The following is a 19,103-nucleotide window of genomic DNA, read 5'->3' as shown; positions in this document are numbered from 1 at the left end:
TTTGGCGTAAAAGTTGGCGGATGAGGGGTAAGTGGTGTAACATAGGGATCCCTAGAAAGCGGCGGTAGGGTGAGGGGAAGGTTGATATTCTGAGGGATAGGTTTGTTGACTGGTTTTACTTTCTTTGCTGCAGTTTTATATTTGGCCGCGTTGACTGATACCAAAGGCTTGGCTTCGTCCAGAACAAAATTTGATGCTGTAGCTACGTTAGAAGTTGTGGTAGCATTGGTTGGAAAGTCGGTCTCCCATTTTTGATTGGTTGGCGTAATTATTGGGACTAAGCAAGTTCTCCCTTTGTCATCATTAATAGACAGGGTCTCGCCACCACCTTCCATATATTCCTTACTTGCTGAGACGTCAATTAGGAATGGCTTTCCCAATATAGGCTGTACGTCCGCGCTAGAAACCCCAAAATGGACTGTCTTGAAAATATTACCGATTTGGACTCAAACTCCCTCCGCTATACCCAGAATTTTGTTGCGGTGACCTCCAATACCTTTAAGGTTCATTCGCCGTTCCGTGACAATTAGGCCAAGCTTTGTGGTTAAACCTTTTGGGAGTATGTTGACCATTGATCCGTTGTCCAAAAGAAGTTGAACTTCCTTTCCGTTAATTCCAATTTTAATGTATCCTAATGGGCAGGCATAATGCAAGCTGCGGGGCCTCTCAAATTCTTCTTCCTCCTTGGAGTCAATATTGCCAGCACTGGTCATCTTTTCGGCTCCTTCTTGCGGGATATTTTCTTTTTGAAGGCCTCCGTCACACCGTTGGAAATAGCAAAGATTTCTCCAAAAGACAGCTCCATTTTTCCTTCCGTAACCATTTGTTGCACAACACGATCTTCAGCCTCTGGAAATTCTTTAGCCATTGGTTTCTCCAGGTAAGTTTTACAAGCCGGTTTTTCCTTAGGTTCCTGAGCACTGAGTCCTGGGTCCTTGAATTGTACCTTTTTTGAAGTGTCAGGTTGCTCAGAGTTCTGCTCCTTATATACTGGAAAAGGGTCGTAGTTGTCCTGACGTGCAATTTCCATGATCCTTTCTGCTTCTGTATCCATGACTTCATGATCTTTTTCCTTGCGTACTCTTTTATTGGAAGTTGGGGTCTCCGGTATTTCCCTCCCACTCCTCATGCGTTTAGCGGCATCCGTTTCATAAGTGCTGACGTCCTCTGGTTCACATTCCTCTAGCTTTCCATAAGACGTGTGTGGCTCTGCCGGGGCTTCCTCCTTCTTTATTTGAGTTCCGTTTGGTAGATTAATTACTCCAGGCGGCGGAAAGTTTTCGCTGAATTTATCCACAACAGCCTTCATTGGACAAGATTGGTCCCAGTGAACTACAACTCCTGTTGGAAACTTAATTTCCTTCCCTTCGGAGTATACCTTCCGGTCATATTCGTCCTGGGCGTATAATGGGCAGCGGTAAATTGTATGTCCAGACGCAAAACAGTAGTTACACTTCAAGGCGGATGGTGGTTGGTCGTATTGCGCGGGTTTATAGGGTACGTGGGAAGATGAAACAAATGGTGATGGTTTCTGAACATTCCAACTAGCCAGGGTCCTGGTGAGATCATCCACTTCTTTGTTTATTGGCGGGTTCTGCTGCCTCGGAGCTATTTTTGGTGCATACTGTTGCGTAGATGGCGGCAAAATTTCTCCAGTAATTTCTTCATCCAAAATCGATATGGTGCGTAGTTCCTTTTGAATATATTCCATGATAGTACTGTAAGGTGGCAGAATGTAAGATCCATCAATGGCCCGGCGCATGCAATTGTCCCGAATAAGTTCCTTGGAGACGGCGACTCTAATTGGGTGAGTTAAACAGTTTAGTATTGCATGGCGAATTTCTTCAGCGCTACTCATGTGTTGACATCTAACAAGGTAGGCTACAATGTTGTCCAAACGAAGGCTAAAGTCCTGGAATTCCCTTTCATTCTTGATTCCGGCGACACGTGCGGCAGTAATTAGGTTGTCCAAATCGTTACGGGTGTATTTTAATAATGGCTGCATTTCCAACGCTGAACCAGGCTTTCCTTCAATTTTTACCAGTCGTGGTTGACCCTTTCCGCCATGTCCTGAACTTCTTTCACAAGTGTTTTGCCCTCCAAGAAGAAAATTATTTGTAAGGCAACATCCAATCCTTGGGCTCCATCGATTTGTGCGGCGTACTCCAAGCGTTTGATGAAGTCACTAACATCCATGTTTGATCCGTCGAAAAATAATCCTTTGGCTTGGGACTTGATTTTAACAGGTTTTCTTCCAAAGGGTTCGGGATTATAGGCAGGTAAAGTGATTTTAGTTTCCAAGAAGTGCGGGACCCGTTGAGGAGCTGTTTGTAACACAGGGATTCCATAGTTTTGTCTGGCGGCAGGTTGATTTTCGTAGGGGTTCTGGAGTCAAATGTGAGGTCCAAGCAAGGGGTCCAAGGCTGCGCTTTCCGGGCTGACTTCTCTTTTGCGAAATGGTCCGGGGTTTTCAGGTGAATTGGCGCCAGCGTAGAGGTTCATTCCGGGAGGTAGGTCGCGGTAGGCCATTGATGTAATTTATAGAGGGAAAGTTGATATATGTTTTATGGTTTTTATAGAGTATTGGAGGTGAGATGAGAGCGAGTAATAGGAAATAAGTGGAAGTAAGAGAATATATTTTTAGTGAGTTTTAATAATTTTTATAGGGGTATCTTAACTATAGGTGACTGATAAATCTAAAGATCGTCGAGCCACTGTTGGGACACCAGATGTGGGGACTACTCCGTGGGATAGAGATAGCTGTGGAGGGCATGAGTGCGTGAAAAGGCTGCCCTCCGGGTGAAATGCTAAAGAGTAGAGGACACCAATAGAGTAATGAAACTCAAGAAAAGGTGTGGTGCAGAAGATCAAGAAGATATCAGGGTAAGGTGATGAAATGGCGAAGTAAGTAATGCTCTCCCACAGAATGGTTACTGGATGTTGAGCAGGCAAGATGATATAATTGTCAAGGCAGAATGGCTACTGTAATTGACTATAAGGTAACTATGAGACTATATAACTATTGACCAACTACTGTCTGATGAGCTGATGGGGGACAAAAGTGTGGACAAAGGGGCAGTTTATATAGACAATCTGGGGGGGCGGTTGACCTGTGGTTGTGGGAAATATGAAACAGTGAAAAACTTCAACCAAAGAGAAGTGTAAGAGAAATGAACAAAAGGGATGAGGTGCATGAAGATGAGACAAGTACTAATCCCAAAGTAGGTGCATTAGTGTGAAACCAAGAGACAAGGAAAGGGCTGTTGAGTTAATGACCAATGTGGATTGATGTTTGATGCATGTCTGGATTTGGTGATGATGGAGTGTTTGATGTTGAGGCGCCTGGGTCATGTGTCTGGTGTTCCGTGTTGTTGTCCTGAGTGGTTGGTCGCCTTGATAGTTGATTCCTGGAGCCTGCGGAGAGTGAAGGTGCTTTTGATGAGGCTCACCACAGCGGTTCTCTACTGTATTTACAATTGAGGTTAAAGAGGAAGAAAAATAGAAGAAGAGAAATGAGAGCTTACCTAGCTCAGTAGAAGAATTCAGTACACGGTTCTCTACTGAGCTAGGTGGGTGGTGGGGAGCCGCAGACTAAGAGGTGCGGGTCTGAGTTGAATTGTGATTGAGTTGTGATATCTGTGTGGGCTCAGATCTCACAAATGGGGTGGCATAAAAACATGAGATATAAGGGGTGTGTGGCAGTCTTAATAGGAAAAATTTGTCTAATTGAATAATAATTTTTTACTTGTCACAGCAGTCTAAAAACTACAGGGAACTTCCAAATATGTGTATTCTCCGTGCCCTTAAACTTTCAGCAATTTTTTGGCATCAGAAAATGAGTTCTATGGGGTGTGCACTAGTAGGTATTATGACTACTGCACATCCCTTAAATCTGAGGTTCTGAAGCCATAACATTGCTAGAAATTTCAGGGTACATAGAATATGCATAGGTGAAAGTTTGCTTAAGTTTTCAGACTTCTGTGAAATGTAACAAAAAAACTATCCAATTAGACAGATTTTTCCTATTAAGCCTGCCACACACCCCTTATATCTCATTTTTTTATGCCACACCATGGCTCAAAATTTCAGGGCACAGAGAAGATACAGAGTATAAAGATCCCTGAAAGTTTTAGACTGTTTGAAAATGTAACAAAAAATTAATTCAGCCAGCAAGAATTTTCATGCTAAGCCCGCCGCCCACTACCTGAAAATCCTAAAAATTTCAGGGAATGCAGAATATCCACAATTATAAGTGCCCTGAAATTTTTGTGCGTCTGGGACATGTAAAAATAGTATGTACCCCAGAAAGGTGGGTATGCAAAAAACCTGGTACATTAATTAATCAATTGAAAATTGAGTTTTTTGCAATTCTGATTGCATGATAATTATTTTTGAAATTTTTAGACTGTTTGAAAATGTAACACCAAAGTTGTACAGTTAGCCAGATTTTTCTTATTAAGAATGCCACACACCCCTTATATCTCATGTTTCAGGGCAAACATATCAGATTAAGAATCCCTGAAATTTTTAGACTGTTTGAAGATGTAACAAAAAAGTTATACAGTTAGTAGGAATTTTCCTACTAAGCCTGGCGCGCACCCCCTACATATCCCAAAAAACTCAGGAAAAGCAGAAAATGCACATCTATAAGTGCCCTGAAATTGTTGTGGGGCTGGGAAATGTAAAAAAAAGTTATTCCCTTATGCACTACCCCAGAAAAGGGGGTATGCAAAAAATAATTAATTAATTAACAGTTGGTTTTTTTTCAATTCTGAATGGATGATACACCAGCAGAAAAATATAGTCACTTGATGGCAAGTGACATGATGCAGCTTTGGTTTCTTCTCCAGAGCTGCTTCAGCGCTGCTCCAAGTCTGCTCCACCAGCACTTGTAGAACTTGCGGGACTGCACCAGAGCACTTAATGTGGCACAGTCAGCTGATCCTAAATTTTTCCCAGGAACAGCTGATGCTCATCAAAAGCTGAGCAGTAGGCATTGACTGAGCCTGGGCCAAAGCTGAGCATTGGCTCAGCCTGGGCCACAGCTGAGCATTGGCTATTCCAAGCCTGATACAAAGCCCAGTGTCAGCTGGACCAAGAATATTCCAAATCCGAGCATCCTAGCTCAGCCAACAATGGTCCGAAGCTGAGAACAATCTTGGAAAAGGCTTTTGCAGAGCTGAGGATCAGCCGGGAAAATATTGTTCCAAATATCAACACCAGCTGGGCAATAGTAACATCAAAGTGATGTCTAGATTATTGAACAAGTAAAGTGAGACTCAAATGATCATTACAAAAAATAAGGAGGAACTTATAGAGGGTAGAATCTGTGTGTGTGTACTTTCACTACTTGATGCATGGAATCCGATTCGTCTTCTTCGATATTTTCTTAGTACTTACTCATTCTCTCCATATTAGATAACGAGAGGGAAAGGTTGAGATATGCATTACAGTCTTGCGATTTACAACATGAAAGAGTTTGTGCTGCTTGGTCGTCGTTCACCGAAGATGTACTTCTCCTCCTCGTACCACCCGTCGATTGGCGCTCAGCTATAGACGACCAAGCGAATAAGGGGAGTTCGTTAGGATAAGGGTCCAATTAAAATTTGTGAATGGTTTTAATGAAATTTAAAGAGGGGGGAAGAAAAGAGAAAGTGAGACGGACTTGGCAGGAACAAAAGCCGACGAAGCAAGCATATACGATAGCCGAAGCGAAGCAGACTCGGGCCACTTTTCTCCCATTCTCAGGAGACTCGGTTGATCCCATCAAAACGTGTGCATTATTCTCAAATCCGACGCCAAGAGAGACTAGGAAGACCACCCCGATTACCGATAGGACTGTGCAACAGCTGGCTATACCATTTGTTTGATCATTGTGGTTTTTGATGGTTATTGTCGGGTTTCATGGGTATCAGTTGGATAATACAAAATCAACTTATGTATGAGGACTTTCTTTGAAGGTACTGACCTACTCCAGGGCCGACGATTGCAGTGGAGACCATGACGTTTTGTGCTTGGCTTATTTGTTAGGCCTCGTATGTGAATATGTTTGTCGTTGCTCTGGTGGGTTCGACTTCGAGTCGATTGCTTGGCGTGCGTTGTTCGCGCTCGGGATCAGAGCTCCAATCGATCCGAGGCAACAGATAGTTCTCGGATACCTACCCGGGAAACGCCCGCGGGCCCTGGTGTTAGTCATCCATTTTCAAGTTCATGGGAGCTTTAAATGAAGCTTCATCCATCTTTTGCTTGTGCTTCTTGCTTGCTTGATTTTTGATTTTGTTCTTTGTTTTGATGAGAGGTGCACTGCACAGCACTCTGGTGAATTCGTCGTTCTCGCCACTCCGGAGTGGATAAATATCAGCTTGTTGCCGCACCACTCGCTCACCATTAAGCCAAACGGAGATGGCAGCCAATCAAACAAAAGTTTGGGTAGGTAAGAAACTACAAATCTGTAAACATCTCCTAGACCAGCCGAGAGACTCATCAGCTTCATCTCGACCTTCATGAAATCCGAACCCGGACGGCTATCGACCAATCGCCGAACTCACAGATGGGTAAGTCGCATGAATGCTTGGCTATCTATCATATGCACTTAAGATTTGGTTGGTTGACGAGTCTTTCCTCTGGTACAACAGTTGCTTCGAGTGCGTAAATCTTGGAGCAATTCATTTTGTTCGTTTGAATTGATTTTCCTTCGTTTCATCTGTTCCAACAGTTTGTTCCATTATGGTCATGCGAATGCGATCCGACAAAGCCGAGGTGAGCAAACAGTCGATCCGGGTATCGAAATTTGAGAGGAGCTTTTATTGAATACCCATACTATTTCCTTACAAACAAAAAAAGCAATGGCGGATTGGCTTGTGGCGGGATGTCATTCCGATCAGGCGATTTCTGAAAATAAGGGACCACCTGTGATCACTCAATCTGAAAGGTGCGTCAATATCTTTCATTGATCGAAAATGAAAAACAAAACGTTTGTCTCCGAATGACTCATGACGATGTCTTTGTGAGGTTTCAGAGTCAAGCTGCTCAAGGGATGTAGATGGGTTGATGAAGTGATTCCTGACGCACCGTATACGACTCAAGTCGACTTCATTGCCCAACATGGAATCCACTTCGTTGCCCACGGGGATGATGTGACCACCGACGCCAACGGCCTGGACAGCTATCGTCTGGTCAAGGAAGCCGGACTCTACCGCCAGTTTCCCCGTACGCCCGGTGTCTCCACCACCGACGCACTGGCAAGGATCTTATCCCCAGAATCAAATCCATCCACATCGGATCCAGGACCAGAACAAGGTCTGGCCATCAACTTATCAGTGCTCAACGCTTTCTTAAACTCGGCCTCCTCGCGGACACCTCCTGCCTTGAAAGTTCTGAACTCATCGGCTGCAGAATCCTCTCCAGTGCACGAACCTACCCCGAAGTCTTATGGTCACACTCTGGCTCTCGTCCGCGCACTCGAACGTCCGACGGTTTACCTGCACGGAACTTTTGATCTCTTTTCCTCTCGCGACCTCCTCCAACTCCAAAATGCCTGCCAAGATGGTAAACTGGACTTGCTCGTCGGAATTTGGAGTGACGATGTAACTCATTCTCACATTTCCAGTTTTTTTTCTTTAATCAGATGTTGACTGATGCATCTTGTCATGCTCGCCCTCTTTCTGCATGTAGGATTCAAAGGATAAACTGGGAAGGAAATGTATTTGGAGTTTTCAGGAAAGGGCTCTGGGGGTCTTACAATGTCGGGTAAGCAATCAGCATGATGTATCCTCTCTATCGACAGTTCACTCCATACGTACTATCCCAGCCACAGCTGCCGACTGATTTCTCTTTCGTCACATCCACTTGGAAAACAAACAAAGTATGTAACAGGCCTTGTACTCCCAGCAATCCCGTCCACAGAGCTCCTCAAACATCAATCGGAGATCCCTACGAACACAAGCTCGGCGACAACAATCATTCAAGAGTCAAAGTTCTCTCCGGATTTGTCCACCGAAACGATCGCTTCGATATTGGAACGGAAAGAAGAATTCCTCGCCAGGCAGAAACGCAAACTATCAAAATCAATCATAGAAAATCAGCTGGAAAATCAGAATTCAGCGAATCCACCCTGAAACCGGTGGTAGAAAGACCCTTCTTCTGTTAAACAAATGTCCAGTACCAGTAATGCCCGACAGTAAACCTCAGCGTAATTATCAATGTCCTTTTGTTAGGTGATCTTTGATGACAGCGGTAACTACATGCTCATCCCGGCACGGATCCATGTTTTCACTTATGAAGAGGTTACTGTTCATGATGAAAAAAAAATGCACACAAAATTCTAGATTTACATATTGATCTTAAAGATACTTTTCTCAGAGAAGTTCCCAGGTTACAGAAATCAGTTAAGTGTAAGTGGAATAATACCTTACCCTGCTAGAAGTGTAACCAATCTACATATAACTAAAAAAATAGCCTCTGGCCCTGGGAGCCAAACAAACCTATACAGTTATCTGTCATGCATGTAACACCAATGTTGATGCTCCGCTTTTGTATTAACTGCATCTTACTCCACATGAACAGAACCTTCAACCCTTATGGCCTGTCCCCAAGTCCGTTGTGGAACTCTCACGCAACGGTAAGTAGAGCTTGGAGGGGAAATGTACACGGCGGACGCACTTTTAAGGTTTTTCTCCGAAAAACCTTCGAAGTGGGTGATTTCATTTGGAGGACCTCCGAAGTCGAGGTCCTTCGCACATTCTCCGAAGTATCTCCGAAGTTTCCCCGAAGTTGCGGCGAAATCTTCGAAGTCCATTCGAATGTGACAGAAATATCCGTCCGACCAGCGGGTTGGACCGGATCAATACCCACTCTGAAGGGCCTTCGGAGATGGAACCCTGGCCTCCCAAGGATATTCGGAGGTCATCCGGAGGCCCTTCGGATGTTATCCACTCTGAAGGGCCTCCGAATGACATCTCAAGGATATTCGGAGTCCATCCGGAGGCCCTTCGGATGTTATCCACTCCGAAGGGCCTCCGAATGACATCCCAATGTCCTTGGGAGGCCAGGATTCCAGCTCCGAAGGCCCTTCGGAGTGGATAACATCCGAAGGGCCTCCGGATGACCTCCCAAGGATATTCGGAGGTCATCCGGAGGCCCTTCGGATGTTATCCACTCCGAAGGGCCTCCGAATGACATCCCAAGGATATTCGGAGGGCCTTCGGAGGCCCTCCGGATGTCAACCGGACATCCTTTGGCAGACACCTCGAGCGAAGCCAACATCTCCCACCAGGACGCTCCGCTCGACATCCCCCACCAGCTCCCCTCTTGTACTGAAACTTGATCTTTGCCTTCTTGCTCTAGCTGAACCGGGGCGGCCGCTGGCCATCGCACTTGACACTAATATCTCCTTTTCTCTTCGCTCCCTGTGGCGGCTGAAGCTGACGATTGGTGTGTTGAAAGGGGTATATCCCGCGGCTCGGCTTGGCGTTCATCTCGGACATCAGCGACCGGCTGGCCCGCGCCGTGCCCTCGGCAACCTTTCCCTTCCTCGATGAGTTCTTCATCACCCTGCCCACCGCCTCGGCCTCCGAGGTCGCCGTCTACGCCCATGCCGTCAAGTCCTGGCTCCAGAACCTAAGGGTGGGTCACCATGGGGTTTTCTCTGAGGGGGTGTGTGTTTTTGTTGACGGTTGAGAGGTGGTGTTTGTTGTGCAGGCAATCGGACGGACGACGGCGCAGCCGGTGGCAATGATCTCCGACAGTCCGGAATGGCCGGAGATCACGGTGTTGGTGCGGATGGAGATGAGCATCTCGTTTTCGGCGCATATCCAAGCACAGCTGTACCTGCCAGACATCCTGCACATCATGACGATGCTAGTGGGGACGGGGCTGGCGAGCCAGCGTTCGGCGATCTACGCGATTGTCATCAACACGCTCACCTGTCTCTGCTCGCTCCAGGGGCCCAACCACGAGGCCTCGGCGCTCTACGCCATCATCAAGCGCCTCGGCTTGCCCGCTACCCAGGCCCTCTTCGGCCTCTACCGTAACGACCTCGCGCTCAGGTACACCGAGGACGACTTTGGCTTCCGCGAGCCAATCTCCCCTGTCGCGCTCGAGTCCATCGTCCAGCTCTTGATCGAGGCTGTCAAGGTCGCTTCTCCCGCTATAGGTAACCTACAAACCATCTCTGTCTTGGGATTCTTGGCTGATTTTTATTATGCGATGGTAGATACTATTAACCGGTGGAGGTCTCGCTGGGCTAGCTTGGTGACATCGACCTGTTTCCAAGCCAATCCGGCCTTGCAACCACACGCCTTTGTGGTTCTTGGATATCTCCTAACGGAGGAGGTGGATGACGACCTGCTGTCCCAAGTCCTCTTGGCCCTCAAGCCTGCCCTCGGTCTTCCATCGGGAATTGACCGCGCACTAGCGACGTCAATTATCTCCTGCGGCGCCAAAGTCCTGGCCGGAGTGGCATCGAACTCGCCTCACCCCTCGGCATCCTTCTGGACCGGTGTCACGCTGCTCCATCTTGAGGACCCGGCAATCTATGCGGCCGCATTGAAGCTGACCCGCTCGGCCGTCCACGACTTCTGCCAGTCCGAGATCCTTGGCAACCAGCGCCTCTCGCAGTTCCTGCTCGACTCGCGCGACAACAGGACGGTGGAGGTGATAGGCCAGATCGAGGAGGTGTGTGGGTTGCGGTTTGACAACGAGGAGGCAGGATATGTGGCCGACGGGGCGATCTACTTCGGCTTTGCGCTGGCAAGCTCGATGATCAAGGGCTTGCGGCATGCGCAGAGCGCGCAGGATGCTGAGGAGTTCCTGGAACTTCTGCTGGTCCAGGCGACGAGCCGGGTGGTGCTGATTGTGTGATGTTATCAGGAGAAACCGCCGAGGGATCATACCCCGAGTTGGCCGTCGCCATGATGGCCGAAACCTGCTTCTTGGCTGAATCCTCGATCTGCTATCCCCCCTTGTTCAACAAGCTCCGCATGCTCCAACCTAAGCCAACATCTACCACTGAGACTGTAGCCATGGCTGCTGTCGCTGCAGCCCTCGAGCAGAACGCAGGAGCCATCATTGTTATGTCCACTTCGTAGGTTCTCATCTGCTTCATCCAAGTCCTGTACCGAGGCGAACGGACTATTGACTTGATCTGAATTTGATGCACAGGGGAAGCACGGCCAAATTGGTCTCCAAGTACCGCCCAGCATGCCCGATCCTTACCCTGACTCGAAATGCCCAGACGGCCCGTCAGATCCACTTACATTGTGGATGTTATCCTTTCTACTTTGCTTCGCCACGCCCTACCAACGCTGCTGGATGGCAAGCAGATGTTGACAATCGGATCAAATTTGGGCTTTCTCATTGTCAAACAAGGTGATACCGTTGTAAGATAAGACATGAGGGAATGCATAGTATTGCTATCTACAAGTAAGGGGTGCCCCTTCAGGGGCCCCGTGAGCACTGTGAGCCCTTGGTGGCTTGCCCGCAAAGATGCGAGCTGTCCGTTTCTGAACGGGCAGCAAATGCACCCAACCTGAATGGGCGGCCCATGTGTGAATCTGCCCGGGCGGCCCGTTCCAACAAGCAACCCAGGCAAGCCCGGCCCAGTGTCTGAGCCGACTTCGAAGGAACTTCGAAGTTCCTTCGAATGTGCCCTTCAAACCAATCGGAGGGCATTCGAAGGCAGCAATTGAAGAAACTTTGAAGTCTAAACACTTCGGAGGCCCTTTGGAATATATTCGAATTTACTTCAAAGATTCCCTTTGGAGGAGAGTCGAAGGAGCTTTCCTCCGGAGGTACTCCGAAGCGCATTCGGAGTACATTCGACATCCCCCTTCGGAGGGCCTTCGTTTCTGCTGTGGACCAAGGTCCGCGACGTCCCCTGCTACTGGCGGGAACTTCGAAGGATCTCTGAATATTATTTGGACATCCTTCGGAGTTTTGCGTCCGCCGTGTAGAATATCACAAAAATGACACGCTACAAGGGTGCTTGAAAGGCTGCCCTCCTGTAATAAGCTTTGGGAGTACACTAGAATTTTAGTGTGGCGCAATCTTCTGAAGATTTTTAGTCTAAGTTATTTAACTTGTTAAACCTTGTAGGTGTTTTGAGATTTGAGGCAATTGTTTGAAGAGGGCAAATTTAGAAGTGTTCAATTTTTAGAAGAGTTCAATATTTGAAGGGGGCAATTTATGAAGCTAATATTTTGAAGTGATGAATGCTTTATATGTAAATATATAAACTAGTGCAGACATGGGGAAAAAGGAAACAAGAAGGGGCAAGGAAGGCCTCCTTTTATAGAGAAAAACACGTCTGAGAGTGGTTTTGTGATGTGTGAAATAATAAGCAGTGTGAAATAATAATAATAAAGCGTGAAAGAAGAATTTAATATAGTGTGAAAAGAAATAGCTACTTTGGGAAAGCTGTACCATGTGTAGTGAAAAATATACCACATTGGGAAGGTGTTGTGAAATAAAATACTCCTGGCTTTCACCCTAATTACTTAGACAAGATTTAAGCTTTTAAAATATAACCAGATTGGGAATTTAATGTGTAGTGATGATCATATCTGTGATGTGTGAAGACAAAACCTAGTATTTATGTATAGATGAAAAACCAGCTAATGGGAGCGCTTTTGGATGAAAAAGTTTCACAGAAAGATGTATGTAACATCTTAGAACATGTTTACATTGTAACATACACACTTTTTGAGTATGTATCATGCTATAAGTTATATGTAATATGTAATTTAAGGATATTTAAAGGTAGTACCATGTTGATTGATCTTACCACACCGTTTGAGCACACTGCCAGCATATTTGGCTGGGATGCACTCAACCAATTCAAAATGGTTGATCTCATCCCTAACTTAACTAAGTCTCTCTCTATGTGGAGGGGGGACACTGTCCTGCAGGGACCCTCTGAAGGAGGGACTTATTTGCTATGTTGACCCTCTTGCCTGAGAGCATCAGGAAAATCAAGCTTTTTTTCAATCTGCTGTACAGCTGCCATCTCTCATTGGGTGACTACAAAGTCACCCAACAAAATGAGGGGCTTGTCCAGGAGAATCTCTGTGTTACCTTCTTGAACTTGTGAGGGCCTTGTCTAGTTAATTGTGTGTTTTCCAATTTTGTTCCTCCAAAGAGACTGAAACAAAAAAACCTATATGAATTGCCACATCTCATGGAAGATGATGGAACAAAGATTCCGCATGAAATACAGCAGTTGAAATGATTAATCAAAAAACATAATAACCCTTGCTATGCACATAAATGTCTATACGCACTCATGGGCTACAGTCATTGAAACAGCATAGCATGTTTCAGCACTGAATACAGTTTTAATGTGTTGAATTGCATGGAATTCAAGTGCAATGCCCAAGAGGAAATAAAAATGTTACACAGCAGGATAGTGAAGGCAGCTGATGGGATGGAGACAAACAAAATAGTAGGTACATGGGGACTGCTTGTGTGGTCCCAGAAATGAAAACTAGAAGGAAAAGCGTCCAGAGACAAGTGTGTGAGGTTGATTATGAAAAAGTGCCCACCAAAAGCTGAAATGCTCTCCCCTGAGGCTGAACAAGGGGCTGCCGGGCATACCAGGGATTGGCCCGACGGGCGCCCGGCGGGCTACCCGCATCCGCCTGGTCGCGGGTCTGTCGGGTCGCGCCGTCTGCACAAATTTCCCCAAAAAGCCGACCCGCGGGCGGCCCGCCAGCCTACCCGCCCGATTGCCATGCCTACCCCCCAACGGCAGCAGAGCTGCAATCGGAATTTGGCATATCACCATCACCAAGCGAACCATCCGAACAGCATACCTCATAATGTCTTCAACTTGGTCAAGTCTATCATCGGTTGATAAGGTAAAATGTTTCATCCATCGATTCTCTATTCCTATGTACCCGCAGACTGAAATGGATGATTGATCAATTGATAAACGCTTGAAAAAACCAAACAAAAAACCAGCAAGCATTCTATTCGATACTCGATGAAGTCAGTTACCATCTTTCTTAGTAATTAATCTGCCCTTGCAAAACCAGGAAACCCGTCCTAAAAGCGTGGAGATTGATCTGTTTTTTATTTATTTGATGCAGTATTTTGAATCAAGACCCCACCTTTTTCAACAACAATCTAGTGCATCGAATAGCGACAATTTTTCAGCACTTTCGAACCTAGCCGGCTCAAATCCAAAGATGACAGCCTCGGCACTTAAAACGGCAGGAGTACCGCCATCATTAGCCAAACCGTCAAACGTTTCTGCCGCATCCTCTGCCTCCAAACATCTTAATGGGATCGGTAGTAAAGTCGGCCAGTTATCCGGGAAATTCGGTAATCATTTCGCAAACTCAGAACAGGCTCAGCAGCAATCTCAACCTCCTCATGCGTCATCAAAACCATCAAACAGCTTTCCCGCCATGAACAAACTGGCAGGTCTGTGTTTTTTTTTTTCACGATACCTTCGGGCATCTATAGATGAGCAGATTGACTGAATTTTTTTGAAGCTATCGCCCCATTTTCTACGATGATTTACCTCAACCGGAAAAACCGAATGTCTCGCTTGAATATTAATTACCGGGATTCTCAGCCACGCCGCCGATAAGCAACCAGAATTCTTTTGCCCCACCGCCAACTCGTCGGGTAACACCTTCCTCAGCCGCATCATCGTACTCACAACCGCCACCCCCTCCTGCTCCCCCGGCAAGATCAAAACCACATCAAGAGGAAGAATTGGTTGAAGCTCTGTACGATTATGAGGGTACAAGTCAAGAAGACTTGTCTTTCAAAGAGCATCAAATCATCAAAGTTACCGAACATAGTTTCGTAATGTCTCCTACTCCTCCTTGTCTCCTCCAATGAAGCATCTTCCTGCTTATTACAATCATTGACATTGCTCGTTATTTTTCTCATTTCCCCCACCCATCCATGGTTTTTCATGTTTCTGGTGATCTAATTTGGCATTTTACCGGAACAAAAATTCAATGACCAGTCTCAGATGATTGGTGGAATGGACAGATCAATAACGGCCCGATTGGAATGTTCCCGTCGTCTTACGTTAAACCGATTTGATGTCTTTGGTGCCGACCAATTATTTTCCTATTTCTCAGCCGTCTTCCTCTCTTATCTCACTTGTTCTTGTACACTTCCTCCTCCTTTTGACTACTAAGGACAGTCGCATTCACGCGAAATGAACTTTTTTGGCCTTTTTATTTCTCAGTAGTACAATTTTCATCTCCGAATACCACCATTATATCCTATCATTGTATATGTCTACACTACCGCCGCTCGTTTTTCCTCCTGCTCCACGCCAAGAGGGCACCCGTTGAAAGAACTTTTGCAGTTTTTTGATGTCACAATATAAACATGTCTCATTAACCAGCAAACGTGATCAAACCACCTTTGAGAACAACTTTTTTTTTCTGATAAGCTCGCACGTTGTTCGGGTTAAGAAACTCGCCCTGGCAAAGCTGGTATGATCAAAGTATTAACATAAATATGACGTACCAACTTCAAAGAAGATTGAGGTCTTCGGCAAACCAACAGTCCAGCTTGCGTATGTCCAGGATAATTTAGCCGAGGGCACAGCCCGGGAGGCAGGTTGAAACATTTCGAAAGCTCGGTCTCGAACTTCTCCCGCCAGGCTTGCCCTTCGGAGAGGCTTACTCGAGGCATGGAGGTAGGAGGTTTGTGTATACATTCACCTCACCGACACCCATAGTCGTGTCTGATGTGGACTCCGGATGTGTGATCGGGCGCGAGTACATTTCGTCTGGATGCCAGTTGCCCTTGGATTGCTCCAGCGATGTTGTTGGTAATTCCTTGCAAACTCCGGCCAGACAGGGCCAAACAGAAGAAACGCCACTACAGATTTATGGAAGTGAAACAGGACCTTCACCAAACCATTCGTCAGGGAAGGTACTGCATTCGGGTGGAGGTGTACGAAGCACCCGAGGTGTTATCAGTGTCTCATCTCCAGAAAGCTTTTACACATCCTGAAACCTTTCTCGGATGATACACGCTGGCATGCCCGCAAGCAGATCTCTCAGAGGGACAGGCTCCTACAAAAAGGAGCCTCCAAGACTGCGGTGTCCCCCCATCACCATCCCCTTGAACCGGCATACCAAGTAGCTGGCAATCGACATTCAGTTTTCCTTACTCCTTACGCTCTTTAAAAGAATTCAAGAACGATGCCTACTTTCAGCCGACCCTGCTCTAGCAGCTCACAGCTCACTAGAGGCACCCGGCTTCGCAGTCTAGCCCGAACGCTCGTGGTGATGAGTGCGGCCATGGGGATCATCGGGCTCGCCGATTCAGCCTCCACGCCTAAAACCGCCAACTCACAACATGGCCGCCAGCTCAATACCCCACAGCATTGGCAGGAGATGAAATTGGATGAGTATTTAAAAACTTATCCCAACGGCGACGCCCTCAGTCTATCTGTACGCTTCTTGTTATGTATATTCCTATATTGCCGTTTGTCCTCTAACTCGATTTTCTTTGTGCCATTGCTTGGATCTTAGCAATATGCCGAGCAACTGCCACACCCCTTTCCTCTTCACTGCGGCATAGGGAAATTCAAGGATTGCCAGATCCCTTCAGTAAGCTCAAAGATAGCAGAACATGTCACTTGCAGACGACTGACTTCCGATCATCATCCTAGTATGCGTCACTCCAAGGAGGACCGGATTGGTGGATTGTCACTTCGACGATCAATTGGAACTATTATACAAACTTCTTGGCAAGCACCTTAGCCCACTCCGGAAAAATGGCAAAAGGTAAAACGCTCTCAATACCCCTCGTCGTTGAGAGCTGAGTATTAACAACTCATTTGGTTGACATCCAGATGTTGTTCATCATGTGCTTCACGACCTGTGAGTCACTTTCCGCTGCTAAACAATTGATCTCCTAAAAGCTAAACGCACATATATTTTAACAGCGTCTACGAGTACAACCCTGAAACCAGCCTTGGCGTGATGTCCGAAGTGGATTTGATCCGAACTATTCTTTATCCTATTGAGCATGGGGGAAACCGCGACCACACTGTCAGTAACAGGACACAAACTCCTGACTGGATGGCTGCTATCAGTCCTCTCGTAAGCCTCGTTTCTACCATGCCATTGCAGACCGAGATTTGAAAGCTGACCAGACTTGTCCATGTCATCCTTCAGGCTACCAACACCAACCCGCAATTGGATTTGCTCCAAGCACACCAGGACTTGAGATCCCCGAGAAACAAGAGGGATTTGACATCTAGCTCTCAAATGGCGCAGATGAATGTTCCAATGATCGTGTACAACTCGGTAAGTCGATTTCCCAAAATGTCAACTTCAGCTTGACCCGAGTTTTTGATCCCTATCTATCTCCAAACCAGAGTCACCCAGTCGAAACAAACCTCCGCCAACTAAGCTCACAGCTAGAGCACATGTTGGCGCAGTCTGTTGAGAACAAGGCGGAGTCGCCTATCAGTCTTGACACTGGTATCTATTCGGCCATCGCCGGCGGCCGATTTGTTGGCCCAAGCATTCAAACTCCCCGTCTAGCAAGCAACGCAGACGACATCATGCGTTTGATTGGTGTATCGGCAGTTCTTAACCATCAGGTATGTCACGAGCGCGAACAGCATCGGGTCCCTCCACAAGTGATTTGAATAGATTGCTGAACCCACCTTTTGTCTTCAGAATTCAATGATTGTTATTAGAAAGGTATGCAACATTTAGATCATGCCCTTTTATAACAATACCTTATCGCAGAAAACTAACTCTTAAACGCCCATTCGACTAGTCCTCATGCTCCCTCTACCGAAAAGCAATGGAGCAGGACGCTGAAACTAGACTTCAGTTCTGCGCTTCTGACAGCACGTAAGATTATTTCTCCCTATTCTCATGTAGACCATGTGCCAAAGTCTGACCGCAAAAAAACACCCCGTTTAGCCTGATCGAGATAGTGAACGTGAAGGAAAACACGATTATCAAAGATATTTACAACGCCCATATTATTGAAAGTAAATATGGTTTCAAAACTTCTTTCTTGGCCTCCGAAGCCCTGCGTTGTCAGCAAGCAAACCAAGAGACAGGCCATCACCAAGAACGGGCGAACGAGGATGGCAGCGCATTCGATGTGTGCACCTTTGAGCTGCCAATTTGCAACCTTCAGGAAGACTGTGAGTAATCTTTCATTTTGTATCATATCCGTCTGGTTTCTAGCAGCGCCTCTTTTGATTCGTCGTAATTGACGAGTCTATTTTCTACAAACCCCCAGACTATCAAGAATTGTTGGAGAACGGCAAAAATATTGTCCAGATTTGCAGAGAGGACGTCGGCTTGCCAATTTGAAGATTGCGCCAACCTCGTGATCGACAGCCACCTAATCTCCCCGATCCCCCCCCCCCCCCAGAAAACAAAAAAAGGAAGAAAAAAAAGTGAATTTGTAGCCCAGCAACCATATTGAAATTACTTCAAGTCCCTGTCACTCTCTTAGCTTTCACTCTCTCAATCAATCGCAGGCCATGTCCAATATCCATACATGTATAACCCATTTTCACACATGTAAAGCCACTCTTTTTTCACTCATTTCCAGCCTGAATCTTTTGAAAAAAACCAATGAAGAATATTGCACAAAATCCTGAGAGGGAAAAACTGCGACATACCATGTTGGATAACCAGATTTTTGGAATGATTTGCGGTTGCAGGAGCAGTATTGCTTTACTAGAAGCACCAACAGCTTTTTGAAGTCCAACATGTTCTTTATTGCTTCAAAAGGGGTCTTCTGAATCTATTTTTTTGATTTAATCTAGAGAATTTGGTTCTCCCTACTGTTTTTGCTTTGATCTGTGGTTTCTATGACAATGAGCTAGTGTTGTTTTTACTTCGATCTCAAAGTGAGCCCAGATTGCCTGTTCACATGTGGCCTTCCTAATCCTTGCAAGCTTAACAAAACTTCCCAGTGAGAGGCCCCGCAGTCTTTTGTGCAAGGCGCCTCGCGCCCCGGCCCCCACGGGTACTTGCGCTAAGTCCGTCCTTGTAGATATTAAGAATTTGTGATTGGTATGGTAAACTGCTTGTTCAACTTCTGAAAATCATCCAGGATGTTCACCACCATGGCTTTTTCTTACTTTT

At 46.2% G+C, this 19,103-nt stretch overlaps 2 protein-coding genes across 2 annotated transcripts; both read left to right on the top strand.

The window, feature by feature from the left end:
• Positions 1 to 14,183: 14,183 nt before the first annotated feature.
• On the top strand, positions 14,184 to 14,847 carry PtA15_15A464 (uncharacterized protein; the record flags this gene model as incomplete). Its single annotated transcript, XM_053163671.1, has 2 exons — positions 14,184 to 14,421; positions 14,576 to 14,847. 2 exons carry the CDS (start codon positions 14,184 to 14,186, stop codon positions 14,845 to 14,847), a joined length of 510 nt encoding a protein of 169 aa, XP_053027623.1.
• Positions 14,848 to 16,175: 1,328 nt separating this feature from the next.
• PtA15_15A463 (uncharacterized protein) lies at positions 16,176 to 18,156 on the top strand (the record flags this gene model as incomplete). The annotated part of the gene is made up of 10 exons (XM_053163670.1): positions 16,176 to 16,427; positions 16,509 to 16,586; positions 16,649 to 16,763; positions 16,832 to 16,859; positions 16,925 to 17,081; positions 17,157 to 17,288; positions 17,360 to 17,587; positions 17,667 to 17,690; positions 17,770 to 17,846; positions 17,919 to 18,156. The coding sequence occupies 10 exons, from the start codon at positions 16,176 to 16,178 to the stop codon at positions 18,154 to 18,156; spliced, it is 1,329 nt and encodes a 442-aa protein (XP_053027622.1).
• Positions 18,157 to 19,103: the final 947 nt, after the last annotated feature.

This window comes from Puccinia triticina, chromosome 15A (assembly GCF_026914185.1).
Source record: "Puccinia triticina chromosome 15A, complete sequence".
Classification (NCBI taxonomy): domain Eukaryota; kingdom Fungi; phylum Basidiomycota; class Pucciniomycetes; order Pucciniales; family Pucciniaceae; genus Puccinia; species Puccinia triticina.
This window is presented reverse-complemented; position numbering and strand designations above follow the sequence as displayed.